Below are 28,000 nucleotides of genomic sequence, written 5' to 3'. Positions count from 1 at the left end.
GAGACCAGCGCAGTGGTGGGGTCACTGAGGCCAGCAGCCTCCTGGGGGGCTCACCGCGGCGTCCGTGTGGCCGGAAGGGCTCCCCGTACCACACGGGGCAGCTGCATCCCGCGGTGCGTGTGGCCGACCTCTTGCAGCACATCAACCAGATGAAGACGGCCGAGGGCTACGGCTTCAAGCAGGAGTATGAGGTGCACGGCCCCAGTCCAGCCAGGACCCCTCGCCAGGGCCTTGCCTGGTTGCTCCTCCCTGTGGACCCTGGCAGCCCTCAGCCCAGCCCTGGATGGACCCATGCTCTGACAGTCCCCAAATTCAACCTAATGTTTTGACCTTGACCTTGATCCTAACCTCAGACTGACCTGGTTTCTAACTCTCATCCTAACCCTGACTTGAAAACTGATCTTGAATCTTATCTCAGTCTCCATCTGGACCCTGCCGGGATCCTTATTCTATTCCTGATATGAACCTGACCACCAACACTGACCCTGACCTCCAACCTAAATCCCAGTCTGACTTTGACCCTGACTCTCATCCTAAGCTCCGTTTGGACTCTGACTTGAATCCCATCCTACCTCCATCTGGACTTCATTTGACCCTCACCTTTACCTTCTTCCCAGCTCAAACCTGGATTTGCCCTAAACCTGACCCTCATTCTAAAATGTCTCTGAACTCTAACCCTCTTTTCCCCTCTTTTCTCTCTTCCCCCTACACAGCTTGGTATTGAACTTAGTCCCTCACTTACAAAGGAATTTCCAGTGACTTTATTTCAGGCCCCAAGTTTAACCCTGACCCTGGCCCTTGTCGTGGTCCCACTCCCATCCTCTTGAGGGGATAGGGCTCTTATGAGAGAGGGGCTTCCCTCCCTCACTAACTACCACTTTCCCTTCTGGCAGAGCTTTTTTGAAGGCTGGGATGCTACAAAGAAGAAGGACAAGGTCAAGGGTGGCCGGCAGGAGCCCATGCCTGCCTGTGAGTCCTGGGGGAGGGCCTGGGGTCTGGGGCCGTGGGTGGGATGGAACAGGAAGCAGCAGAACAGAAGCGTGAGCCGTTTAGTGAGGGCCTGTCTCATGCCAAGCTGTGTGCTGAGCGTCACACTTGTTACCTCACTTCGTCCTCTCAGTAACCCTGTGAAGTGGATGTGGTAGAACCCCCACTTTACAGATAAGGAAACCGAGGCTTGGGAGGTTAAGACCCCTGCCCAAGGTCACACAGCTCATACACTTGTGTGAGCAGCACAGGACCTCAGGCCTTCTTGATGCTGCAGTGCAGACACTAACCACTGGCCTGCCCTGCCTCCAGCAGTACCAAGGGCCTGCTCGTTGGTCCTGAGCCTCTAGGTTCCCTGGCTGACCTGCCTGTGCCCCACCTCCGGCCTCCAGGAAGCTTCCCCCACTGCCTCAGCTCTGGGCTCCCCCGTTCAGCCCCTGCCCACCCCATGGCCACCTGCTCTGTGTTTCCAGATGATCGGCACCGAGTGAAGCTGCACCCGATGCTGGGAGACCCTGATGCCGACTACATTAATGCCAACTACATAGACGTGAGTGCCTCGCCCCGTCACCTCTGCTGACCGGCCCTGCCCGCTCCAGGCTCACGGTCCAGGCAGGGCGGGACCTGTCAGGGAACAAACGGGGGTTCGTGTGGCTGGGTTCTGAGTGCCCCCACCTCCTGCAGTCAGTGCCACGGAGCTCAGCCGAGGGGAGGAGAGGGTGGGCGGCAGCTGTCAGGAGGGCTTCCTGCAGGCCAGAGTTGGCCTGAGAGACGGGGGATGGGGATGGTGGAGGGGAGTGTCAGTGAGGCAGCATGGAGGGAAGAGGGCAGACAGCTAGGCCTAGATATGAGGAAGGATCCCCTCTTGGTGAGGGGCCAAGAGCCTGGGGGTGGGATTCTGGTGATACACAGCGAGGCTGAAGGCAGACAGGGGCTGCGCTGAAGGCCACGAATGGCAAGGTGAGGAATTTGGCCTTTTCCCTAGGGGCACCAGGGAGTCATTAAAAGTGTTTACCCATGATCAGAGCGGTACTGTAAGAATAATAACTCAGGTTTATTGACCATGTACTGTGTGCCAAGCACTGTGCTAAGCACTTTATACCAAATAATTAACTTCATATAATCCCTGCAACCACCCTATGCAGTAGTTAGCATTGTGTGGCCTCACTTAACAGGTGAGGAAACTGGGGCTCAGAGAGGTGAAGCTACTTTTCCCAGGTCACACAGCTAGGGAGTGGTAAAGAAGGGATTCATATCTCAGCCTGTCAGGGTCTCCAAAGCCTTTGCTGCTAACCATGAGACTGTCCTGCCAGCCATAGCAGCAACTGCTCGGGCTGGACCAGAGGGAGGGGCCAGAGACAGGGCAGGCAGCCAGGGGGCCTGAGCTTGAGTGTGAAGGAGAGGTGATGAGTCTGCTCCCCAAGTGTGGATGAGGGTGAGACAGGACAGGCCCAGGAGTCGGACCCTGATCGGACTCCCTGACCTGCAGCGAGCCAAGTTTGGTAGAGAGTCATTTATTCACTTGTCAGCTATGTTTTGAGCACCTACTGTGTGCCAGGCATTGTGCTGGGCACCAGGGATACAGCAGTGAGCAAGCAGACACAGTCCCTGCTTCCCGTGAACATATAGATTCGAGCTGGGGGGACACATAAGCGTGCAAGTAAAATAAATTCAGACTGGATGGAAAAGCACAGGCCAGAAAAGAGGAATGACTTCCTCAGCGTCACACAGCAAGGTGGTGGTAGTGCCAGGGTTAGCTGTGGCCGGCTGCATGGAAGCAGAGGGCTTGTGCTGGCCCTGGGTGGCTGGAGAGGGAAGGGAAGGGTGGCCCAGGTAGGAGCAGCATGACCGGCTGGAGGTGGAGGAGGCAGGTATCTGGGAGCGGGGGAGTCAGGGACTCTGGAGGTGACCTTTCCTTTCCTTTGTCTTCATTCCCTCCTGGTGGCCAGATGCGCTACCCGTATTTCCCAGAATTCCTTGCCTTCTCCCCCACCTCCCATCCTCTCCCCTGGCTGGGCTATGGGGCCGGGCCTGGCCTCGCCTCTCAGACTTGGGCAGTTTTGGTGACAGGGGCCTTGCCTCGGTCTCCTCAAGGTCCTCCTCGGCTTCACCTTGGGCCCCGGCAGGGACCTGCCCCTCCCCCTCTCTTGCCCAGCCCTCGCATCTCTGCTCTGCCGCCCCTGCTGGCATCACCCATTCTGGCCACTCCTGTGCTCCGTCCACCTCCATCTGCCTCTGGCCTAATATCTGTCTCTTTTGCTTTGTACTGTTCCCTCACTGGAATCATTAAGATTCGGATAAACCGTGAAGTAAGTATCTCTCTCCCCATCTCCTCCTCCTCCTGTCTGTCCGACTGGCTATGTCTCAGACTCTCTCACAGTCTCTGGCTGTCTCTCTCTCTGTCTCTGTCCTCCTTCCCCTCCACCCGTGCACCCAACACCAACCGTCCACTTCAGGGACCGCCCAGGGCTGAAGATTCGACACGATCCCTGTTTAAACCATTCCCTTCATCTCCTCTGCCCTGAGATGGGGCAGCAGTGTTGGGGTGCCTCCAGGTGCCTCCCCAGGCTCTGTTCTTCACCGGCTATCACCTCTGTCACCCTTGTCCCGGGCTCCCCATGGCTGATGAATCCTCACTAGCCGCACCTTTTGCAGGCCTGGGAGGGGTGCGATGGGAGGAGCTGCCCTGGGTACCGCGTTTCCGATGCTTGGGGGTCAGGGCCTTCCAGGAAGCAAGGATGGCCCTGGGCAGTCCCCTTAATACTAGTTTCCCTGGTGTTCAAATCCCTTTGTGATCAGTTTGCTTGAAACTCAACCCTCGCTACTTTGCCCTCAATGTAGCCCTAATTTGAATGTTTTATCTTGGGGGAGCAGTATGGGTATTTTATTTTCAAAAATTGTGCTGTGTTTGGGCCTTTTAAGAATTAAAAAAACCCCAATTCATCTAGCAATCCTCTGATTTGTCTTTTAATACATATTATTTTCATAATAGTTGATGCCCGACGGGATTGTTTTCTTTTTTGGGTACTTCGTCTGTTTTATCTCCTTTTTTCTTTTACAAATATATTTCTTGCTTTTTTTATGATTGCAAAAATACAATTCATCATTAGACTTTCAGACAGCACGGAGATACCTAATATATAAAGTGTAAGGTCCCGGCTGTCGCACCTGCTGGAGATGACAGTTGTCCCAGATGTGCTTCTAGACACCCTCTGCCTGGTTTTGAGTTTGTTTAAACAGTTCATTTGTAAAGTTCCTAAACTTAAGTGGAATATTAGGCCCACAGAAGGCAGTGGACGTCCTCAGCCCTAGCGCCCCCCCTTAGGAGGTGATGAATGTAGGGCGTTGTATCAATACTTTACATCTCGATCTCCACAAAACACACTACATTTAGTTATTGTCAGACTTATGAAATGCGCCGAGGAGACTTGGCTTAATTAATCTTCAAATTTCCATTAACAAGAGTGTCATTGGCTGAGCACCTGCTCTGTGCCAGGCACATCATGCCGTCCTTACCACACTCTGCAAGGTTGGGACCTGCATTTGGCAGACGAGAAAATGGAGGCTTAGAAATGCTGAGTGGCTGACTCATGGCCCCACGGCTCTGGATCAGCTCAAACCCATCCTGAGCCCTCCACCCTCACACGAGACCCTGGATCTCTCCCTTCGGGGCCATCGGGGTGCCCTGGGGTCTTGCCCACCGTGCAAGTCGTCAGTCTCCCAGCTCCACCCACTCAGAGACGCCAGGGAAGGGTGGGTGTCTGCCACTCAGAGGCGCCAGGGAGGGGTGGGAGCAGGCCCCTAGGACATGCTGATGGCCCGGAGTGTGAAGACCTCTGCTCGCTAATCCTGGTCTCTAAAGTGGGTGTGCTCAAGGTGTCTCCTTATCTTCCTTTAACATCTGATCATTTAAAACTTTCCATTTCACTGTCCTCTGTGTGATATAATTGTGTAATACATGTATGCAATTCAAAAGTTAATATGCAGGTATTGAAGGCCATCTGTCTAAAACCTTGTTCAGTTGTTTGCTGTATACTGACTAGCAATTGGGCGCTGGCAGTGTGCTGGGCACTGGAGGGCCAGAGATGGATGAATCAGAAGAGACCCTGGCTCTCTCACGTGAGATTCTCAGGCAGACCGGTTTTAGGTGGAGTAGCTTGTTCCCAGCTTGACTAAGGCTGGGGGTGGAGGGCAGCACAGAGGCAGCACCCCTCTGACCCCAGATGCCCAGCAGCTCCCCTGAGGACTTGAAGCACAGGCAGTGGCTGGGGAGATGGCAGGAGGGAATTAGGCTAGACCCAGAGAGGTTCCAGTAGTGAGGGCTGAATGACTCTGGGAGGCTTTTCGTTATTTGGTAACGTTGACTATGTTTTGGTCATTTTCATGGGAATGTGTAGGTATACAACACGTGCATGTCTTGCTATTATCCTCATATTCTGGAGGAGAACAGAGGCTTAGAGAGCCTGGCTACTCAGAGTGTGCTTTGAAGCCCAGCCTTGGCACCACCTGGGATCTGCTTGGAAATGCACAATCCTGGGCCCTGCCCCAGACCTTCTGAATCTGAATCTGCCTTTTAACAAGATCTCCAGGAGATTCGTGTGCACAGTAAAGGCTGAGAAGAGCCCACTTAGTGCCTGGAATCACACAGCTGCTCCGTGGTAGAGTTGCAACAGAGACCCAGGTCAACTTGACCCAAGACTCAGATTCTTAACCCCTGTTGTAAACCACTGTCTGCCCAGGAATTCTTGACACCATTTAGATCTCCAGGAATTCTTGACATTCACACCATTTAGATCTTCAGGGGTACTCGTTGGCCTTTAAAGCAGTAGTAATAGTAATGGCTGTTATTGATTAAGTACTGGCTTAGTGCTTGCCGTGGAGCCAAGCCCTTGGCATATGTAACTTTATTTACTCCTCACAAGAGTCCAAGGAAGTAAATGCTATAAATATTCCCATTTTATTTATTTATTTTTTGCAGTACGCGGGCCTCTCACTGTTGTGGCCTCTCCCGTTGCGGAGCACAGGCTCCGGACGCGCAGGCTCAGCGGCCATGGCTCATGGGCCTAGCCGCTCCGCGGCATGTGGGATCTTCCCAGACCGGGGCACGAACCCGCGTCCCCTGCATCGGCAGGCGGACTCCCAACCGCTGCGCCACCAGGGAAGCCCAATATTCCCATTTTATAGATGTGAAAATACAGGCATAGAGAAGTAAAGGGATTCGCCCAAGGGCACATACTTAGCAAGAGCTATGCAGAGCAGGGATTTGAACTCTGGCAGTCTGACTCCAGGGCCCCTTGGGCCTGGGAAGCCCACGGGGCCAGAGGATTTGCTGGGAGCTGTATTGAGGGTATGAACTTGAGGCAAGTGGCCGAGCTTGGTGGTTTCTCTTGCACCGGCCTTGCAGTACTTCTTACCTATCCCGTGTTGCCTACATTGATTCCCTGGGTGTCTCCTGTGGGCAGGACCTCATGGGTGGCTAAGGCCCCAGGGTGGGGATGGAGTCTGGCTGGTTCCACTTCTCTGCCTGAGGGCTCTGGGGATGGAGGACGAAGTAGCTCTTGGCCTCTCTTTTGTGGGAGCTAATGTAGGTAAAGTGCTTAGCACAGTATGTGACCATAATAGGACCTCAAAAATGTATTATTATTTTAATAAAGAATTATTTTAATTATTTGTTATTGTTTTTATTACTGATTTCAAAGATTTTAAAACACATTTTATCTGAAGTCCATGAGCAGCTCCTGTGCTCATTTGCTCCTAACCTGAAGCCTTCATCTGGCCGCCCAAGCTCTGGGTGACTGGGGTAGTCGGGAGGGGTATTGCCCATTCTGGTTGCCCTGAGGGGGCCTGGGATAGCTGACGAGACCCAGCCTAGGATCTGGGGTTGCTTAGGGTCTCTGGGGCTTTAGGAACAGGGCAGGGTCACCCCGCAATTTATTTGTCTTCAAACAGCAGCCGGGTTGTAAGCAGATTGCGGATAATTATCCCCAATTTATGAATGGGGAGACCCTCTAGGCCCATAAAGGAGTTGTGTCCTCCCTAGGGTCACATAGCAGAGATGGGTTTAAACCTAAGACACTGGTGTCTGAGCTGTACTTCCTTCCTTACTTGGGGACTGGGAGGACAGGGTCACCCTGGTCAGCAGGGTGGGGCAGTTCCCTGGGGGGGGTGTGCAGCTTCTGGGAGAGGAGGGCAGAGGGGGCCTGAGCAAGTGAGGGGCTGCTCCCTGGGGTCTTACCACACCCTCTTCTCCTGTTCCAGGGTTACCACAGGTCAAACCACTTCATAGCCACTCAAGGTACCTGGCACCCCCCCCCCCCCACCATGTGCCCCTCAGTGTGCCTGCCTTCCTGCCTTCCCTGCTTATCTGCCTGCCTCCCATCTGTCTCTCTGTCTGAGCCCCACTCTCTGACTGGGTGTCTGGAATCTGGCCATCTGTCTCCGCCCCCTCTTTGTGTTTTTGTTTCCCTGATGGGCACCATCCGTTTGTAGCTCCTGGTCCAGCTGTCTGTCTGCATGCAAAAGGGCCAGCCAGACTCGGTCCTCACAGGTGTGGGTTGTGCCTCTCGGTCTGGGGGCCACCTGGGTCCCTCTGGCCGCGTCTTCCCGCCCAGCTATCCATCTGTCCATCCCGCCTGGAGACTTGTGCCGTGGCCCTCTAGCTCTGCTTCTTGGGTTGCGCTCGGGATGAGGGGTGTCTCCAGGCAGGCCCTCCCTGATAATGCCCACCGCCAGGGCCCAACAGGCATGAGTTGGCAGTTGGTGGGGTGTGTGTGGGGTGAGCACGAAGCCCCCATTTGGGGCTCAGGAGTCTCCTGGCCTGGAGTGGTGGTGCGGGGCAGCCGTGTGCTGGGCCTGGGTGGAGACCTGGCCTCAGGGACAAGCATCCTGTGCCCCCAGGGCCGAAGCCCGAGATGGTCTACGACTTCTGGCGCATGGTGTGGCAGGAGCACTGTTCCAGCATTGTCATGATCACCAAGCTGGTGGAGGTGGGCAGGGTAAGTGGGGCCGTGGGGGACGGGTGTGGTGGGCCAGGGGGCAGTGAAGAGCCCGCTGAACCTGCCCCGTGGGGACTCCAGGTGAAATGCTCGCGGTACTGGCCAGAGGACTCGGACATGTACGGGGACATCAAGATCACGCTGGTGAAGACGGAGATCCTAGCGGAGTATGTTGTGCGCAGCTTTGCCCTGGAGCGGGTGAGTCTCCTGTCGTCACGGGGCCCTTCCCAGGCTGCCTGCGAGGTGGGGCAGAGCCCACCTCCCCCAGCCCAGGAGTGGAGGGTGGGAAGGGCCCCGCTGCCTGCCCAGCAAGGCAGCTACTCGGTAACTGCTGAGAGCACCACGGACGGGTGGAAAGGTGGCCGTCTTTGCTGGCGACTCCGAGAGGAAGTCGAGGCGATGAGGATGATGCGGGTCGCAGCCCAGGTGCCGGTCCTGTTCTGTGCTAGGCTCTGTGCTAAGCCCGTTGCACATATGGTTTCAGCTCTGGAAAACTCTGTGGGATTAGGCCTTTGCCCTTAGACCCATTTTATAGTTAAGGAAAGTGAGGCTCAGAGTGGTTACATCACTCATGAAAAGCCACAGGGTCAGGCATGACCAGATTGTCCTAATCATGGTCCCACTTGATCGTCTGTAAAATCCTCAGAAGAAAGATAGTTTTATCCCTTTGAACTAAGACCCGGAGAGTCAAAATGATCTCCTAGGGCTGTTGTGTAATCCAGGTGGTAGAGGTGGGTGACTACTAACGCAGGTGTGGCATCAGGAAGATCCCAGCCCAACTCCTGCATAACATCTGTCTCGTCTAACTTCGGGCAAGTGGTTTCTCCTCTTCAGAGCCTTAGTTTTCTCACCTGTACAATGAATCATTAATACCCACCTCTTGAGTGTCATTGGGGTGAACTGAGTTCTTGCGGTGAGATGCTCACCCCAGTGCCCGGCACACAGCAAGTGTCTGATAGACGCCAGCAGGGACTCTGACTGTTACTACTCTTGTCTCCCCAGAGAGGCTACTCTGCTCGCCACGAGGTCCGCCAGTTCCACTTCACGGCGTGGCCGGAGCACGGCGTCCCCTACCACGCCACGGGGCTGCTGGCTTTCATCCGGCGCGTGAAGGCCTCCACGCCCCCTGATGCTGGGCCCATTGTCATCCACTGCAGGTGGGGTGCCGGGAAGCCCAGGGAGAAGAGGGGCGGGGAATGGGGCTGTTGGAGGTCCCTAAACGAGACTGGACTTGGGTCCTTCCTGCTCAGAGACAGAGGACAGGGGAGAATGACCACCAGGGGCCCTGTGCCCTTTGAGCTTTGGCTCTGGGGTTGGCACCCTTGTGTGCTCCCCAAGACCTGGGGAGGCCCTTCTCTCAGATGCCGAGGGGGCGCTGGAGACATGGAGGGGGTGAGGGGCTGGCGAGGCACCAGGCAGGACTGAGATCCATTTGCTTCCTTTGAGCAAGTGTGCCCCTGGAGCCCCCTTCTGCTCTGTATCCCCGTCCTCCCTTCAGAGCAATCACTGTCCTGACTTCTAAACCATAGATTCATTTTGCATGCTCTTGAACTTTGTGTAAATGGAACCATGCATCAGGTGCACTTTGGAATCTGACTTTCCCTTAACCGTATGTTTATAAGGTTCGTCCATATTGTATCCTGTTCCACTGGGTCAATAAACCCCAATGTGTTTATCCACTCTGCCATGGATAGGCATTTCCGGCTTTGAGCTATCATGAATAGTGCTACTAAGGACATTCTATTACATGTCTTTTGGCCGACACACACACACCTTCCAGGGAGGTATGTACGTAGGAGTGGAATTGCTCTGTGCGAATGTTCAGCCTTACTAGGTACTACAGACAGTTTTCCAGAGTCGTTGCACTAATTCAAGCCCCCCGCAGCGGTGTACGGGAGACCCGGTGGCTGTGTGTCTTTGTGGCTGACACTTTGCTACTGCCATTTTCAAGCGTGAGATCTTGGTGTCATCTTTGTCCTCCCCCCTCCTCTCAACTCTGCTCAACCTGGTGCTGAATGTGAGGATCCCAGAATTGGGCCCGACCCAGCCCAGCTCTCAAGGAGCTCCCAGTTGGTGAGGGAGACAGCCACCTAAACAGTGACCACGGAGCAGGAAGGAAGGTTTTGATAAAAGTCCACCCAGATTGCTCTGGGAGCTCAAAAGCATGACATCTGCTGGAGGATCCACAGAGTATGTGAGTGGGTTTGAGTGCGTAGGGCTTTGAAGGATGTGCAGGAGATTTGGGGACATCCAGGAGACCAGAACATTCCTGGATTAATGTTCTCTGAGCAGCGCCTTTGTTCCTCTCCCCCAGTCACAGCTGCTAAGTTGGGCTGGTTTCACATCTGCATTCTCCCTACCCTTTCTTTCCTCTCCTTCCCCAAGGCCCAGCCCCCACTCTGTCCTCTATCACATTTCACCGGAACTCTTCCAAGCAGCCTTGTGTCTGGCTCCTCCTGTATCCCCCATCCCCTGTGTGGTGTAGATATGGCCAGGGGCCCCAGGCACCCTCTTCTCTTCTTCTGCTTGGTCCCGGGCTTCCTCCCCAAGGTCCTGACCTGGCCTGGGCCGCTCTCTCCCCAGCGCGGGCACTGGCCGCACAGGTTGCTACATCGTTCTGGATGTGATGCTGGACATGGCGGAGTGTGAGGGGGTCGTGGACATTTACAACTGCGTGAAGACCCTCTGCTCCCGGCGCGTCAACATGATCCAGACTGAGGTGGGGTTGCAGCCCTCTCCCCGCTTCCCCTCCAGCAGGAGTGTCCCTCGTTCAGGAGCTTGAAGCCGGTGGAGTGTGTCAGAAGGGTGTCCTAGGATGTCCCCTTGTTCTTTCCCATCCCTGAACTTGGTCGGCCAGCCTCTTAGGGTCTTCCCAAACTCAGCTCCACTGTGTTCAGTTGGGTGAGGTCAGACAGCACTGCGCCAAGGTCATAGGTTCTACAGTCAAGACATAATGCTTACTGGGTTTGTCTCCTCACTAGACGTGTGACCCTGGGCTGTCCCCTCACCTTCAGAGCTTCTCATAGGGTGATTATGGGGATGAAATATGAGATAAGTGAGCAAACATCCCTGAAGGTTGTTTCAGGTACAGTGGGTCCAACCTGTAGTAACAGGTGGTTGGACTCCACCTCAGAGCAACCCGGCCTCAAACATGAGCTTGCCTCCCCCCTCAACCTTAAAATCTCTACCTTCTGCTCCTCTCCTGGTTCCTCATATTCTCGTCTCCTGCTCCAGGAGCAGTACATCTTTATCCATGATGCAATCCTGGAGGCCTGCCTGTGTGGGGAGACCACCATCCCTGTCAGCGAATTCAAGGCCACCTACAAGGAGATGATCCGCATTGACCCTCAGAGTAATTCCTCCCAGCTGCGGGAGGAGTTCCAGGTGGGGCATGAGTGTATGTGTATAGGTGTGGTTTATGAGTGTGTGAGTGTGTGAGAGTGTGTGTGTGTGTGTGTGTGTGTGTGTGTGTGTGTGTGTGTGTAGTATTGGGAGGTCCTCAGTGCTGTAGGAGTCACCGAGGGCCAAGCAGGATGCACAGAGCTGGGTTACTAGGAAGGACTTAGAGACAGTGGAGGAGGTGGTGCATCTAAGAAATTAAGAGCCCAGGCTTTGGAGTCAGATAAACCTGGGTTCAAATCCTGCCTTACCTAGTTAAGAGCTGTGAATAACCTTGAACGAATCACTTGACCTCTCTAAACCACAGTTCTCTTACCCAGAAAAGAAAGATAGTTAATATTGTCCTTGCAGTCCTTGTAGTCATTAGGATTCTTCTGGTTGCAGGTGATAAAAGTCCAGCTCAGTGGCTCTTGTAACTGAAAAGTCTGAGGGTGGTGCAGCTTTAGTTATGGCTGGATCCAGGGGTTCAAGTGATGCCAAGGTTTAGTCTGTGTCCATTTTTGGTTCTGCGTTCTTCTGTTTTTGGCTTCATTCTCAGACCCACACTCTGGCCCCTCACGGTGTCAGGCTTACGTTATCTTTGCCGTCAGAAGACTCTGGAAGAGGGCAGTTCATGCTCCCAACAGCCCCAATAAAAGTCCCAACCAGACTCTCATGTGCCCATTTCTGAGCTGATCACTGGGCCCAGAGAGATGGAGCACACAGATCGGCCTAGGCCTGGTTCTCGGGGCAGGGCCAGTCTCACCATGTCACATGACTGAGGTGGGAGAAGGCTGGTTCGCCAGAGAAGTTTGAGCATGGTCACTGGGTACAGAGAGACCCCAGATGTCCTTTCTACTCCAAGGTTCCCGTGAGGGTTTGGTGGTACATGCCGGGGGCCTGGCGCTCTAGGACGGGCATAGAGTGATGTCACAGGAAATGTTCTCTGTGATTCCTGGAGAAGGATGTTGAGCCCTGAGGACCATGAGAGACTGGGTTCCCTGGTAGGGAGCCCCAAGAATAAGAGAAGAAATGGAGACCCGGCGAATCAGGATGCATGAGGCATGAAGGCGGGAGGGTAGGGGAGGTGACCCAGAGTCCCTGGCTTGCTATTGTGCCAGGTGTCCCTTGACAGGGCCATGATGGAGGAAGGTGACCACCTGTGTCAGTCCCTGGAGTCTGCTTTGTGGAAGATACGGGGTTTCCGGGCTTAGCTCCTTGCAAGCACCTGGTAATGACCCTCATGGCGCCATCTGTGTATTGAAAGCTGTGCCTGTGCCAGGCTTGATATTATCTCACTTATCCTCCCAGCAGCCCCGTGAGGTTGGCATATTATTATCCCATTTTACAGTTGAGGGAAAATGAGGCTGAGAGATACAGTAGCTTGTCTAAAGTTACATAGGTGCTGAGCAGGCAGACTCCAGTCCCCAGGGCTCTGTCCAGGCCCTGGCATCCTGGACACAGGGAGCCTGTGTCCTTCCCTCTCTCCCTTCCCTCTGGACCTCAGTTTCTCCATCCATTAAATGGGCCTAATAACCCAGCCCCATCTCCTTCATGGGGCTGGGAGGAGGCCCCACAAACACAGGAGTCACCTCCCTTTCCTCTCCCCACTCCTTGTAGACGCTGAACTCGGTCACGCCGCCGCTGGATGTGGAGGAGTGCAGCATCGCCCTGCTGCCCCGGAACCGGGACAAGAACCGCAGCATGGACGTCCTGCCGCCTGACCGCTGCCTACCCTTCCTCATCTCCACCGATGGTGACCCCAACAACTACATCAATGCAGCCCTGACAGATGTGAGGGCACGGGGGTGCCCACGGGGGTGGGGTGGGCTCTGGGACTCTCCCACCCAGCAGCATCTGGGAAGGTCCAGGAGCCAGGGGGACAGAGCTGAGGGCTCTGATTAGGGGGACCCTCTGCCTTTCTTGGGACCAGGCCCATTGTGTGGTCCTCCTTCCCCCAAGGATCTTCCATTCAGGGCACTTAAGCCAGTGCCCCCTTCAGGTATTACCCCTGGCCTGAATAGAAGTCTGGGTGGTGGAGTTCAGACAGGGCTGTCTCCAGGGTCAGGCCCAGCAGAGCCTGGGGTAGGATGAGTGATTCGAGGGCTTTGACTGGGGAGGCTGGGAGGGTTTGGGGTTGGGACTTGAGATTTGATATCTGGAGCCAGGGGAGCTTGTCTTGGGGTGGTCGAGCTAGAGCCTGCCCAGGACCTGGCCTGGAGTAGTGACTTGTTCCCTGGCCCAGCCTGGTATTGGTCTGAGGGCTCAGGAGCTGTTTAGGAGCCCCTTCCCTTGCTCCCAGCTCAGGGGGCTCCACCGCCTTTACTGGGCATTGCAAGCAGACCAGGGGCTTTAGGGTCCAGTGAATAACTCCCAGGTGCTGCTACCTGAGGGGGATGAGTCTGGGAGTGTCCGCTCACTCCTTCCCCAACTGGACCCAGTTGAGAGAGAGGTGTAGGGGCCAGACAGGTGGAGGTAAAATGTTACCGTTTTAAGAAAGCCAGTGACACTGGAGAATGTGACTTCAGCGATGTGGCTAAGTGGACTGGCTGCTCCTTCACCCCTCAGGCAGGCAGACCGGTCCTCCCGGCCACAGCTGTCCAGCCACAGCCCCACTCATGCCCCCTACATCAGGGATAGGCCTTTCCTGTGGGAGGGTGCAGCAGCAGTTGAATGCACACCTTCTGAGGACAGGACGGGCTGGCCTGGAAAAAGCAGGGAAGGGGCCAAGCTCAGCGTGCTCCGTCCTCATCCCAAACTTGCCCATGGGAGGAGTGCATGAAGGTGGGCCGAGGCCAGGTGTGTCACCACTGGACGTACCTCCACGTGGAAATGAGAGCTGAGGGGAGGGAGGTTCCCCTACAGCAGGGACGAGGGAGATGGGCCTTTCTTGGCCCAGTTCCTGGCCAGGGCCCCTTGGCACGCAGGTGCAGGGGACAGTGGGGTTTCTCTAAGGAGGGAAAGCTCCCACACTTGCTTCCCAGGGGCTTCCTGGAGCGAGCTGAAGGCAAGTGGGGGAGTGGCCCCAGCCACTGCAGGGAGTGAAGGGAGAGGGGGCCGGGGCCCTGGAGAGGAGGCAGAGGGTGCTGGCGAGCTTTGGATGGGGACGTAGGAATCTGTGGCCTCCCTCTCAGCTTGCTCTTTGGCCTCAGCGTGCCCATCTGCACATGGGGGGATGGAGAGGAGGCTCTCTGAGGTCCTGAGAGTCTCTGAGCTGGAGAGGGTCACACTGGCTCCCTGGCCTTGGATGGGAATGGGCGAGTAAGGTGGCGAAGCTTCCCTGGGGCCATGATATCTCACGCACTTGATCCCAGCCACGCAAAGCCTTTTGCCTCGTGAACCATGAGTCCCAGGAGCCAGGAGGCCCTGATGCTTGGGTTGAGTGAGCTAATCTTGGGGCCAGCTGGGGTCTGTTGCGGGTGGTTAACTCTGCAGGGAGCTCCACTGGGTGCCCAGGCCTGAGGTTTGGAGCCTGGCTGGGCCTGGCCTTCAGGAGCTGGCAGTCAGGGAGCCTTCAGTGAGCCCTGGGGAGGGGGTCGGAAGAGAAGAGCATCAGGAGAGGAAGGGGGACATGGCACAGGTGGGTCAAGGCAGGGCACCAGGAGGAGACTTGGGGCTGGGGCACTGAAAGGGGGGAAGGCTGGTGCCAGCCCACCTGGAGGGGCCAGGTTGGGAGCAGGGAACAGAGTCAGTACCGGTCACTGGTCTGGGGTCCTGGGTTGGGGTGTCAGACCTTTGATCCGTGGAGTTGGAAGGGACCTAGCTATTTATTTATTCAAAAATATTTATTGAACCCCTACAAAGTTCTGGGCACAGACCACACCCTGGAATCTCTGCCCTCCTGAACCTTGTATTTGGGGAATGGGTTGAGACAGTCAACAAACAAATATGCAATGGAATGTCAGTCGCTGGTAATTTCTACAAAAAACAACCAGGCAGAAGAAGTATTTAATGTGGGTCTTGGGGTATGTGTGTGGCAATTTTTAATGAGTTCGTAAGGAGGGCCACTTTGAAGAGGTGAAGTTAAGCAAAGACCAGAAAGAAGTGAGGGAGAGAGCCATGTATACACTTGGGAAATTTGTTCCTGGCAACAGGAATAGCAGGTGCAAAGGCACTGAGGCAGGGAGCAAGCTTGGCCAGCCTCTGCCTACCATGTCCAAGCTCCCATTGCCACCCATTGGGAACCTTTTGCCCTTTAGCTCCTGGGGGCCATGGGCTTGGGCATTAGAGGTCTGGGGGCTCACCCCATCAACTGAGGCCTCAGTTGCTGGCCAGCCTCCAAATTGGGCCCTTGGAGGCAGCCTGGTCCTTTGGGGGCAGAGCTGTGGTGGGCAGGGCAGGAGGACAGTCTGTTGCAGAGGCTTGGCAATGTCGGGGCACTGAGTTCTGGTTTCCCTGCAGAGCTACACGCGGAGCGCAGCCTTCATCGTGACCCTGCACCCGCTGCAGAGCACCACGCCTGACTTCTGGCGGCTGGTCTACGACTACGGGTGCACCTCCATCGTCATGCTCAACCAGCTGCACCAGTCCAACTCCGCCTGGGTGAGGGCCCTGCTGGCCGGGCAGGCTGGCTACCTGCAGCCTAGGACCTCAGTGTATTCAAGGGCACATCTCAAAAGTCAGTGGTTGGAACCCAGCTCTGCCACCTACTTGCTGAGTAGGGACCTTAGATGTGTCCTACTTCCTCCCAGAGCCTCAGTTTCCTTGTCTGTAAAACGAGGCTCAGACTAGAGAAAAATAGCTGTTCTTTACGGAGCATCTGATGTATGCCAGGGACTCTGCTTATGGGCTTCAGGTGAGAAAATTAAGACCCAGAGAGGTGAAGTGACTTCTCCAAGGTCACATAGCTGGGCAGTGGCAGAGCTGTGCCCCCTACCCTGGGCTGCCTCCTCCCAGAGCCTCTGCTTTTTCAGTCACTCAGCGAAACTGCTCATGATGGGGGCCTTTGAGGCAGAGTAAAATTCCAGCCTCCTTACCTTCCGACTGTTTGATCTAGGGTAAGTTGATCTACCTCTCTGAGCCTCAGCTTCCTTCTCTGTGAAATGGGGGCTATCACAGCACCTGTTCTCTCAGGGGTTATTGTCAGGACCATGTGAGATGTATGCTTAGCACTGTGTCATGCCCGGCACATAGCAGGTGCTCGGTACATGGCAGGGATGAAGATGATGAGGGTGACAGTCGCTTCTGAGGTTGGTCCAGACACTGGTCAGTGAATTCAGCCTAGGGGCAGCTACCCTCATTTCCTTTCAGGGCTCCCAAAGCTGGAACTCCTGGGAGGTACAGACGCCCAGCCTTCCACCCTGCATGACCATCTTCTCTAGATCTCTGGGCCCCCGCTCTCCCCAGGTCCCCATCCCAGGAGGCCCAGGAAGATTTGCTGTAAAATGAGCATGACAGCCTCTTAATGGCTGCCTGGGAAAGATGGTTAACTGGGTTCTTTGCAAGTCAGGCACTTGGTATAAATGACCTAGAACTGCAGGGTAATGGGCTCCAGCACCTGGACAGGGAATCCCATGTGGCAAGGACCTGCCCTTGCTCAGATGGAGGCGAGGGACCCATAGGGAGTCTCACACAGATGTCATTCACTGGTCACCCATTTGCTCATTCATTCAACCACCTTTCCTCATGGGCCACTCCCTGTCAGCCTGGTGGGGAGACAGAAGAACACACGGCCCCTCCCAGATCTCACGGTCCAGGGGTAAGCAGGTACAAAAACTGATCATGACAGCAGAGGGAGAGGGCTATCATGGACCTGGCACAGGGACACACAAGAGCCTGGGGGGATGATTGATCAGGGAGGGCTTCCTGGAGGAGGTAATATCTGAGCTGAGATGTGTAGGAAGGGTAGAGTTAACTAGGTGAAGAGGTGGGAGATGAGTGATCCATGGAGAGGGAGCAGCATGTGTGAAGGCCTGAATGCAAGGAGTTGCCAGGCCCCAGGCAAAGGAGGAAGGTAGTGTCCTCTCTTCGTGATCAGAGAGGGAGGCACATGGAGCATGGTGTTGTCTGGGAGGAGCCTAGGGACCATTTCACAGATGGAGAAACTGGGGCCCAGAGAAAGGAAGAGCCTTGCTAGAAGGCTGCTAGAAGCTGGGGCCTTGGACCAGCTGCCCAGAGGACCCGTGTATGTACGTGTGTGTGGGCTGCTTCTCCTGTGTCCCTCCACTGTCTTGAGTCTGTGGCCTGGAGGGGGTACATTTAGGACCCTGACTGCAGGAGTCGGGGTGCTGAGCTGTGTTGCAGCACAGGGACACCTCACGTCTGTGAGATGATGCTGGGGGGCCGAGGCAGCGAGAGAGAGGGCCGCGGGGCAGGGGTGCTGGCGTGGGTGGGGGTGATCTGAGGCCTGTCCCTGGAAGAAGGCAACTTCGTGTAGATGTGTGTGCTGGCGAGTGTGTTGGGTGTAGCTGTCTCGTGGCACGGCAGTGAGAGTCCGTGTACCACTATAAAGGGTTTGCCTCGGCTAACCTGAGTGTGTCAGTACAAACGCACTGGGGCGGGCATGCACTGCGGTCTGATGGGTGAGCAGTGGGATGTGGGGGGAACTGAAGGTGAGTCTGGAGTGAATGGTGGACCCCGGGCAAGCGTGCAAGTCTGGGGGTGGGCGTGGGCAGCAGCTGCCCAGCCAGCTCAGCTCAGCTCCGCTCCGCCCCCTCTGCCCACGCTCCCAGCCATGCCTGCAGTACTGGCCTGAGCCTGGCCGGCAGCAGTATGGCCTCATGGAGGTGGAGTTCGTGTCAGGCGCAGCGGACGAGGACTTGGTGACCCGCGTTTTCCGGGTGCAGAACATCTCTCGGGTGAGTGATCTGGGAGCTCCAGGATGAGAACCTGGGTGGGGGCTGAGTGGCTTTGAATGACCCTCTTGAGGTCCCCAGGGGGCCGTGCAACCCTTGGCACTCATGTCCCCTGGCTGATTGCCCGCACCCCCAGCTGCAGGAGGGGCACCTGCTGGTGCGACACTTCCAGTTCCTGCGCTGGTCTGCGTACCGGGACACGCCGGACTCCAAGAAGGCCTTCCTGCGCCTGTTGGCCGAGCTGGACAAGTGGCAGGCAGAGAGTGGGGACGGGCGCACCATCGTACACTGCCTGTGAGTGCCGGCCCTCCCTCGGCTGGGAGGAGGGGTCAGGGCCCCACGGGACCGGGGCAGAGGCCAGTGTGAGAGAAGGCCTCGGGGCTGTGGCACCCAAACCCTGAGCTCCCAGACAGCACGGCCTGGACTCTGCCCAGCCAGGCGAGGCTGGCCCTGCCTTCCATGGAGGAGCCCAGTCACTTTCCAGGGTGTGGACTCAATCCTGAACACCCGCCCAGCACCCTCTGTGTGATGTTTGACTTTGCCAATTTAATTAGAGACAGTCTTGTCAGAATAGTTAGTTTAGCCCATGATACGGTAACATACTTTCCAAATCAATGGAATTCTGGTCTTTGTTCATGTCTGTCTGTCTGTAGCTTTTTTCATTCATTCGTTCACATGCCTCATTCACAGATTCGTTTATTCACTCACATCTGGGTGCAGTCACTTCTTTGCCTCCCACTTTTTCATGCTTTCAGCACTTACCCTTCCCTGTGTCAGGCTGGGCACATGGGGGGCAGGGGCAGGGAGCTGAGTCAGGCAGGGCGTGACCCTCGAGGGCTTTTGGTTCTAGTGGGAGAGACCCCTTGAGAAGGGGACAGAGGGCCTAGTCCGTCCCCCATCTCTCAAGAGGAACCCCACACCCCAGGTCACAGGGAACAGTGGAGGGAGAGGGCTGGGGACTGGGGGAATGGGAGGGTCTCCGTGTGAGAGGCCATGGGTCTGACTGGGAGTGTATCTGTGTTCCTAGGGGTGGCTGGTGTTCCTAGTGTTTGTTTTCTCTCCAGCTCTCTGGTTTTTTGCTTGCTGCCTTGCAGTCCTCTTCTGTCGCTGGCTTTGTCTCAGTGTCTTTCTCTTGGAGTGTGTCTGGCCTCCTTTCTCTCAAATCTGCTCTGTTTCTCTCGGAAGCTCTGCCTTCCTAGATACCTTCCACTTGGGATGCTAGTCTGTTATCCCCTTAACCTTCTCTTCCTGCTGCTGCCTCTGGGCTCCCTGACTCCTCCCATGTGGGTTCCCTGCCCCGCCCCTCCCTTCTGGATTCCCTGGCCCTGCCCTGCCCTTCACCCTTGAGTTCGCCCTACCCACCAAGCCCAGCCCCAAATCTTTCGTGTCTCTCCTTTAGAAATGGGGGCGGCCGCAGCGGCACCTTCTGCGCCTGCGCCACGGTCCTGGAGATGATCCGCTGCCACAACCTGGTAGACGTTTTCTTTGCTGCCAAAATGCTTAGAAACTACAAACCCAATATGGTGGAGACCCTGGTGAGGCGCCATGTACCCCTTGTCCAGCCACTTCCAACTTCCCGGTCCACACCTGGCCAGGCCCCTCAGCGCCCCTCTCCCTTATCTGGCCCCCACAGTTGGGCCTTGGGTTCTAGTCCTCTGGTGCCAAAATGTTACCCCCATTTCTCCCCTTCTCCCCATCGATGGGGCAGGGCTCATGCTTGCCCCTTTGCCCCAGTACTAGGGTACTAGGGAGGGACCAGGCTGGTGATTCCTTCTCTCTCTCTCCCAGGATCAGTACCACTTCTGCTATGATGTGGCCCTGGAGTACCTGGAGGGACTGGAGTCAAGATAGCAGGGGCCCCTGGCCTGGGGCACCCACTACGCACTCAGGGCCAGGCCCACCATCCCGGACTGACATGGAAGACCTGCACCCCCAACTCTGCTCAGCTGTAGCCCTCACAGGGAAATTACTGGAGTGGGCGCTGGGCCATCCCGGTGCCCCCTTCCACTGTGGGCAGGGTCTTTCAGCACCTCCGTGGGCACGCTGCGGGCCAAGGAGGAGCTTAGCAAGACTGCAGCCCAGCCCACCTCCGCGGGGTCCTGCAGGCCTTCTGAGAGGCCTGGCGCTGCCCGGCAGAGTGACGGGCTCAGAACTGCCGGCTCTGGGAGACCCAGGCTCAGGCCCCTGGATTGCATCCCAGCCCTAGGCAGAGATGAGTGAAGCCCTGTAGAGCAAGTGCTAGGCCAGGGTTTCCACCCAGCTTGGCTGGACATGGGTAGAGAGTGCACTGGGGCTTGGCCTCTAGCATCCCATCTGGCCCAGCCCCTGAGGGTCCTGGGGAGACTGGACTCTGCCCTGATTTACCAGTGGGCACTTCAGACTTGTCCTCCCAGGGGGAACGTCAGCTCCCTCCTCCACCCGCTGCCTCCCTGCAGCCCCGGGGATATTTTGCTCATGACCCCTACCCACCCTTCATTTCTGCTTCCCTGAATGTGCTCTGAGCTTCCCCGAACCGGGATCTGCCCATCCCTACCCTGTCCCGTGTGGGGTCCCTTCCCTGCTTGACCCAATGTCTGCAGAATGAAGTCACCTCAGCCCCCACTGCCTATAACTTTCAGGCCTCACTGGCTGGGTCCTGGGTCAGTGACAATCTGCAAGGCTGAATGACAGCCCCTGGGGTTGAGGTCCCTGTGGCTTCTGGTCAGGCTGGCCACTGGGACGCTATTAAATCAGGGGTGCTCAGCACCTCTAGAGTTTGGAGAAAGAAGGTATATTTTGGGATGGAGGATCTATGCTTTTGTTGTTTATTTTATTTTTTGATGGGGGGGGTGGGAAGGTCTCTTTAAAATGGGGCAAGCCACACCCCCATTCCGTGCCTCAATTTCCCCATCTGTAAACTGTAGATATGACTACTGACCTACCTCGCAGGGGGCTGTGGGGAGGCATAAGCTGATGTTTGTAAAGCGCTTTGTAAATAAACGTGCTCTCTGAATGCCACAGAGCAGCCTGATGTGTGTCTGGCCGGCCTGACTGGGGCCTGCTCACCTGCCCCCAGCCTCCCAGTGGGGTGGGAGGGCCCTGGTCTGGCCTCGAATTGTCCATCCATAAAATAGGGGGAGGGGCATGGACCAGAGCATCGTTCAGGGGCCTTCCACTTGCAGAGCTGGTTCCAAGGGACCTTGGCTGTTGCTGTCTCCACCCAAGCCTCTGGAGCACTTACTCAGACAGGGGGCTTTATCCTGAGACCTCCGAGGGCCACAGAGCTAGCTGCCTCTGAACCCCTGGGGGCCTGGATCTAGGTTGAGCTCCTTCGCATCCAGCATGGGAAGCTCAGGCTTCAGTGTCAGGCAGATGGTCCCCACCATCTGTGAGGCCCTGGGCAAATCAGCGCCTTTCCTGGCCTTGGTTTCTCATCTGTAAAATGGGGACAGTTCTATCATGATGAGATGAGGTAGTGGTTAAGTGCCTGTGTGGTGCCAGGTGTGCAGAAAGAACTCCATTTAAAACACAACAGAGATAGGACAGAGCAGACACATATCTCGTGGGGATGATTGTCCAGCTGCCTGAGTCCAGCCCATTCCCAGTCTCTGGCTTCCTCAGGGGGTGCAGTGGGAGGAGGAGTGCCCTGGCTGGCAGGGCCCTGAGTCACTCCTGGCTCTGTCACAGACTTGCTGTAGGACGTGGTGAAGACAATTCCTGTTTCTGGGTCTCAGTTTCTTCATATGAAGACTGGCTCTGTGATGTACTGATTCTGTTCACACACTGGCTGACTCTGCCTCAGTTTCTCCATTGGTTAAAGGATATGACCCATTCTAATGACCTTGTAATTCAACATCCTTTAATCTGAATTAAACAATTTTTAGACAGTTATGATCCCAGTTAGCTAAGGCACAAACTAACACCCTCACACTCATTCTGAACTGACCACTAAGCCTTACCTGATGGGCCGCAAATGTATGTCATAGATACTGGCCAAGCAATAGAGTATAACTTGCTTTGACCAACAGAATGTGGCAGAATTGACATCAAGTGAGCTCTGGCTTCTAGACCTCAAGGGGCATTGCAGCTTTTGATTTTGCCCTCTTGGCACTCTGCCACGTAATGAAACCTGTCTTGCCTACTGGGAGATTTGAGGGCATGTGGAGAAGAACCAGTATGTGGTGAATGAGGCCATCTTGGGCCCTCCAGCCTGGCTGACCTGTCAGGTGAGTGTACTTATATGATTAAATGTAGCAGAAACTGCCCAACCACCTCCCAGAACTGGAAGAGATAATTGTTCTTTCTTTTAAGCCAGTAAGTTTGTGGATTGTTTGTTATGCAGCAAAAGCTAACTGATACATATGTGTTCTGTGCAGTGGGTCAGCGGCCCTGCTTCTCCCTTCATCAGGTGCTGAGTTCCTTAAGGGCAGGAAGTGTTTCTGTGTCCATCTGAGTGTATCCACTTCTCAACAAAGCACTGGACTTGGAGCTGATGCTCAGGAAATGTTGGTGTGAGGGAGGGAGGGAGGGTGGTGTGGTTCTGCCTGTCTGTCTGGCCTTACTTGACCTTTCAGAGGAGCTGGGAGGGTGGGTTGTGTACTAGGAGAAGAACCAGCTCCAGAATCAACAAGCCAAGCTCCCACATCCCCCCAGCTGGTGACCTTGCTCAAGTTCCCGAACCACCCCAGGTTCAGTTTCTTAATCTGGAGAATGGACATAGCGTTACCTACTTGCAGGATTGGTTGTGAAGTCTGGAGATAAAATTGTTTAACAGGAGCTAGCAGAGTCCCTGGTGACATTACTGGCCCTTAGTAAATGCCATCTCTTACCATAATACTGAAGTCTCTGGATAGTAAATGTGATCACCATTGCCTGTCGCTGAGCACCTGCAGGCTTTGTCTCTTACTTAATCCACACAACAGCTTTTCAAAGTAGGGGCCACTACCCCTTCATTTTAGAGGTGAGGAGACGGAGGCTGAGGGAGGCATTTCCTCACCTAAAGTCACAGCCATTGCATGGCAGAGCCCGGACTTGAACTTGAACACACGCTGGGCTGACTCCAAAGCCCGGGCCTTTAACTGCTCTGCTCTGTGCCTGTCCGGGTGGCGTTGAAAGCCAGACGATCCCTTGATACAACACCAAATGGGTGATCTGTGGCCTGGGTGCTGATTTTCAAATGCTGTGAAATGTGTCAGAGGCAGTGGCCTCTCAGACAAGGCTGCCTGGAGCACAAGAAGATGAATGGTCCAGCCTGACTCTGCCCAGGGCCACGGGCAGAGCAGATGTGGGGTAGAAGCCCCTGCCCGCCCCACTCCAGTAAATAGGATTTCCACAAATACGGAGGGCCCGGCTGCCTATTGGCCCTGATTGGGACATGTTATATATCCCGGGCACCCAGGAGATGGAGCCGTGACTTTGACAGACGCTAAGGCCATTTGCAAAGCCCTAATTGAGAGCGGGGCCTGGCTGCTCCCTGTCACTGGGCTCCCGCTGGCCTCTCCCAGCGGCCTCTGCTGGACAGGGGCTTAATAGACACCCCCAGGGCTGAGGCCAGTGCAGAAATAACGGTGTCTTCATGTGGGCAGAACCTACCTTGTGATGTGGTGACATGAGCAGGGACGATGGCGTCCAAGGCTCTTGGTCCGCGGGCCTCCTACTCTCAGGGGCACTGAGACGGGTCCTGACCTTCAGTGAGCCTCGGGGGCCTCATCCAAGAAATGGGAGAAGAAAGAACCAGAGGCTGTGGTGCTCCCAGGGCAGTGGGAGGCTGGGTGGTGTTGATGGAATTGGAGGGACCTATGGTTTCAACAGGTTCAGGCCGAGCGACGTCCTGCTGGTGAAGGACGAGAACCTTGGACGTGGTGATGTGAAAAAGCAAAGGTCCATGTCCTGGCTATTGTAAATAGTGCTGCAATGAACAACCTAAGTGCCCATCGACAGATGAATGGATAAAGAAGATGTGGCACATACATACAATGGAATACTACTCAGCCATAAAGAGAAACGAAACTGAGTTATTTGTAGTGAGGTGGATGGACCTAGAGTCTGTCATACAGAGTGAAGTAAGTCAGAAAGGGAAAAACAAATACCGTGTGCTAACACATATATATGGTATCAAAAAAAAATGGTACTGATGAACGTAGTGGCAGGGCAAGAATAAAGACGTAGACATAGAGAATGGACTTGAGGACATGGTTGGGGGGAGGGGGAAGCTGGGGTGAAGTGAGAGTAGCATCGACATTTATACACTACCCAAATGTAGAGTAGTTAGCTAGTGGGAAGCAGCAGCATAGCACAGGGAGATCAGCTCGGTGCTTTGCGATGACCCAGAGGGGTGGGATAGGGAGGGTGGGGGGGAGGCTGAAGAGGGAGGGGATGTGGGGGTATATGTATGCATATGGCTGATTCACTTTGTTGTACAACAGAAACTAACACAGTATTATGAAGCAATTATACGCCAATAAAGATCTATTAAAAAAAAAAAAGAAGCTCCATTCGGCACTTAGATGGCACAGGGCGAGTTGCCAAGTGCTCCTTGTGGATTGCCCTGTCATCCTCCAAGGAGGCCGGTGAGGCAGGAATCTTTGTCACCCCCACTTTATAGGTGAGGAGATCGGGGCTCCACGAGCTTAAGCGACCTGTCCAAGGTCACAGAGCCATCGAGTGACTGACAAATAGCAGCAGCCAGAGCGATCGCTTGAAAAAGTGCGCCAGGTCCCAGCGCCAGCCACTGAGACCCTCAGTGACCGCCCACTGCTCGGTGGGCGGAGCTGAGTTCCTGGCTCAGACCCTCAGTGACCTCCCACTGCTCGGTGGGCGGAGCTGAGTTCCTGGCTCAGACCCTCAGTGACCTCCCACTGCTCGGTGGGCGGAGCTGAGTTCCTGGCCGTGACCTCCGAGGCCCTGCCTGACGGGCTCTCCCTTCTCTCTGCGTGTCTCTCCTGCTCCTTTTCTCACTCGGGCATCACTTCTCCTCACTGCCCTGAGCTCTCGGCCTGGACGCCTTGCAGCTGTCTCTGTGTGGCTGGTCCTTCTTGGTGTCCAGGTCCCAGCTCAGATGCCCCCTAGAGAGGCCCTCCCTGACTGCTCTGAGGGGACCCCCTGCCCCACTGTCCTGTCTCAGGGCCTCACCCCTTGTATGTCCCTCCTTGCTCTCCCGCAGTGGGTGATGAGCTTATTTATTCATTGGTTATTTGTTCACTGTCTCGCCCTCCAGACTGTGAGATGGTGGGGGCCATGTGAATCTGGTCCCCCTGTGTCCCCAACACTGAGCACGGGTGCCTGGCACGTGCCAGACACTCAATGAATATTTGCTGAATAAATGAAAGTTGCAGAGGGAGGACACGAACTCAGGCCTGCCTTGCTCCAGAACCCATACTCTGAAACACATTATTTTAGTCTTCCAGATGGTCAAATGGCTTGATGCCATTTGAGGCCTTGTTCCAGTGCTGGCTTGGCCACCACCATGCTGTGTTGCCTTGGGTAATCACCTGCCCTCTCTGGGGCTCTGATCTGTCCAGTGAGGAGGTGGAATCAGGTAGGGCACCGATGGTTCAGTATTAGTGACAATGGGGCTGGCATTGTTTGGTGGTGGTGCCAGGCCACTGGCCTGAGCATCTGCTCTCTGAGTCTAGTGAAACCTTGGGTGTGGTTTGGGCTTTGGTCTGATGGGTCTGGGCACCTACCCTAGCGGGTCCTTGGATTACATTTAATACAGACATCATCCCTAATCTTCCCAGCAACCCTGAGGTAGATACAGCCAAAACCATTTGATATATGAGGAAACAGGCTCAGAGAGGTGAGGCGAATTGCTTAAGGTCACACAGCCACTAAAGAACCAAGTCAGAATTAGAACCCATGTCACTTGACTCCAAAGTCCTTGCTCTTGTAATCCTCACAGAATTCTGGAGAATCTGAACCTGAACCACATTAACTACTTGCAGTTTCTCTTGTCCATGGATCAATCTTCCCTCTCAACACTTGCTCAAGCCAGGCTCAGCCACAGACAGCTGTAGATCGGCTTAGGTGAGGCCCACAGTCGAAGAGCCTCCCAGACTCAGTGCTTGTCACCTAGTAGGCCTGCTGATAATGCTGTTGGATGAACATTTGAATGTCCGTTGAATCTGAAGATGGTGGGGCTGGCCTGAGTCAGCAGGAGCCAGGGAGCTGAGAAAGCCTCTTCAAAAGAAATGAAATGCATCTCAACTCACTTCCTACTTACTCCCAGGGGTGGGGAGAGGGAACCTGTCCAGGAATTTTATTTTCTGTTCATTTGAAAGCTGAACAATGTGGCTTTCTTGAGCTGTGTTTATTATGGGACTGCATTCTCTTTCTGAAGAGCACTGGGGGGCAGAGTTCACTCCCTAGGGCTACAGCCCCTGCCTGCCCCACCCTCTGCTAAAGGCAGAGAAACACTTGCGCCTCTAGCCTCTTCCCCTGACGGACTCGTTGCTCCCTTCCATTTCTGTCTCTCTCACATACCAGTTATCTATTTTTTTTTTATCTCTGAGATTCAAATACATCCTTCTTTGCCCTGCTTTGAGATACTGGAGCTGGACCCTGTAAACAGTTCTCTTTTGCCAGCTGGAGCAATGTTAGGCTTTGTCAATAGGGGGCACTAGAGGGACACCGTTGGTGATAGCAGGAGTGCACCGCCATTCCAGCTTCTCATCCTCCACCCATCTTTTTTTTTTTTTTTTTTCTCAGTACGGGAGCCATGACCTCAGTGGCCCTTGTGGACCAGCTCTGGATGTATCCTCAAGCTTCACTCTCCAAAGGGCCTTTTCTACAGACAAGCGCTATAGCCCATATTCCCTGGCATGTTTCTTAGCCACTGGACGCTGCATGTTCTTATGGTCCTCAAACCCTCCCTGAAGAGGTCTGAATCTCAGTCTTGGGGGAAGACTTTCTCCTCAGGCTTTTAGTTCCATCATTATTCGCTCTCCCTCAGCCTAGACATATTAGCTGCTTTTTTTTTTTTTTTTTTTTTTTTTTTTTTTTTGCGGTACGCGGGCCTCTCACTGCCGTGGCCCCTCCTGTGGCGGAGCACAGGCTCCGGACGCGCAGGCTCAGCGGCCATGGCTCACGGGCCCAGCCGCTCCGCGGCATGTGGGATCCTCCCGGACCGGGGCACGAACCCGTGTCCCTTGCATCGGCAGGTGGACTCTCAACGACTGCGCCACCAGGGAAGCCCTATTAGCTGCTTTTTTTTTGCAAACTTTTTCTTCTGGGTGTTTCTTTCTTGCTGCTTCCATGTTCCTTAGAATCCTCTTTCAACCCCTGTTAGTAATTCACCACCTTTGCTAGTTAACAATTCTTTATATTAAAAATTTCCATGCTCAGTTTATGGGTTCTGAACTCTGTCTCTTGACTGGACTCTAATCGATATAGAATGGGGAGCAGGGGTGGACCCTGGAACAGACCTTCAAAGGTGGGATTTTGATTGGTTTCGTTGTGCCCTTGGGCTTGAGCACAGTGCTGTGCTCCTTGCCAGTGGGACACGGGATGCTACTAATCAACAGCATAGTGGCATCGTAATTATGCTATCACCTGTGATGGATGTTGATGCAGTGCTAATTGAAGCAAGTGTCTGGGGAGCCCAAGTGATTAGTGCACTTGACCATCGTGTCAGTAATTACGACTGCAAAGACTGTGGTGTGACATGGATTTTTTTTTTAACATCTTTATTGGAGTATAATTGCTTTACAATGGTGTGCTAGTTTCTGCTGCATAACAAAGTGAATCAGTTATACATATACATATATCCCCATATCCCCTCCCTCTTGTGTCACCCTGCCACCCTCCCTACCCCATCCCTCTAGGTGGACACAAAGCACCGAGCTGATCTCCCTGTGCTATGTGGCTGCT

At 54.8% G+C, this 28,000-nt stretch overlaps 1 protein-coding gene across 4 annotated transcripts in view; it reads left to right on the top strand.

The window, feature by feature from the left end:
- PTPRU (protein tyrosine phosphatase receptor type U) overlaps positions 1 to 21,142 on the top strand; it is a gene marked incomplete at its 5' end in the record, with an annotated part of 83,534 nt that extends 62,392 nt beyond the window's left edge. For 2 of the 4 annotated variants that reach the window (XM_082668022.1, XM_082668023.1), the window contains 15 exons: positions 1 to 191; positions 894 to 969; positions 1,461 to 1,537; positions 7,246 to 7,282; positions 7,885 to 7,982; positions 8,064 to 8,180; positions 8,985 to 9,139; positions 10,566 to 10,701; positions 11,217 to 11,366; positions 12,981 to 13,154; positions 15,762 to 15,902; positions 18,032 to 18,157; positions 18,291 to 18,448; positions 19,554 to 19,689; positions 19,943 to 21,142. In XM_082668022.1, coding sequence (XP_082524148.1) covers positions 1 to 191; positions 894 to 969; positions 1,461 to 1,537; positions 7,246 to 7,282; positions 7,885 to 7,982; positions 8,064 to 8,180; positions 8,985 to 9,139; positions 10,566 to 10,701; positions 11,217 to 11,366; positions 12,981 to 13,154; positions 15,762 to 15,902; positions 18,032 to 18,157; positions 18,291 to 18,448; positions 19,554 to 19,689; positions 19,943 to 20,005 — 1,835 coding nt within the window. In that variant the 3' untranslated portion in view covers positions 20,006 to 21,142. Of the gene's footprint in view, positions 192 to 893; positions 970 to 1,460; positions 1,538 to 3,278; positions 3,297 to 7,245; positions 7,283 to 7,884; positions 7,983 to 8,063; positions 8,181 to 8,984; positions 9,140 to 10,565; positions 10,702 to 11,216; positions 11,367 to 12,980; positions 13,155 to 15,761; positions 15,903 to 18,031; positions 18,158 to 18,290; positions 18,449 to 19,553; positions 19,690 to 19,942 lie in introns of all 4 variants that reach the window. The other 2 variants (XM_082668025.1, XM_082668024.1) reach the window with 2 other exon arrangements.
- Positions 21,143 to 28,000: the final 6,858 nt, after the last annotated feature.

This window comes from Grampus griseus, assembly GCF_964374135.1.
Source record: "Grampus griseus genome assembly, chromosome: 1".
NCBI lineage: Eukaryota > Metazoa > Chordata > Mammalia > Artiodactyla > Delphinidae > Grampus > Grampus griseus.
Note: the sequence above shows the minus strand (reverse complement) of the source record. Positions and strands in the feature narration are given on the sequence as shown.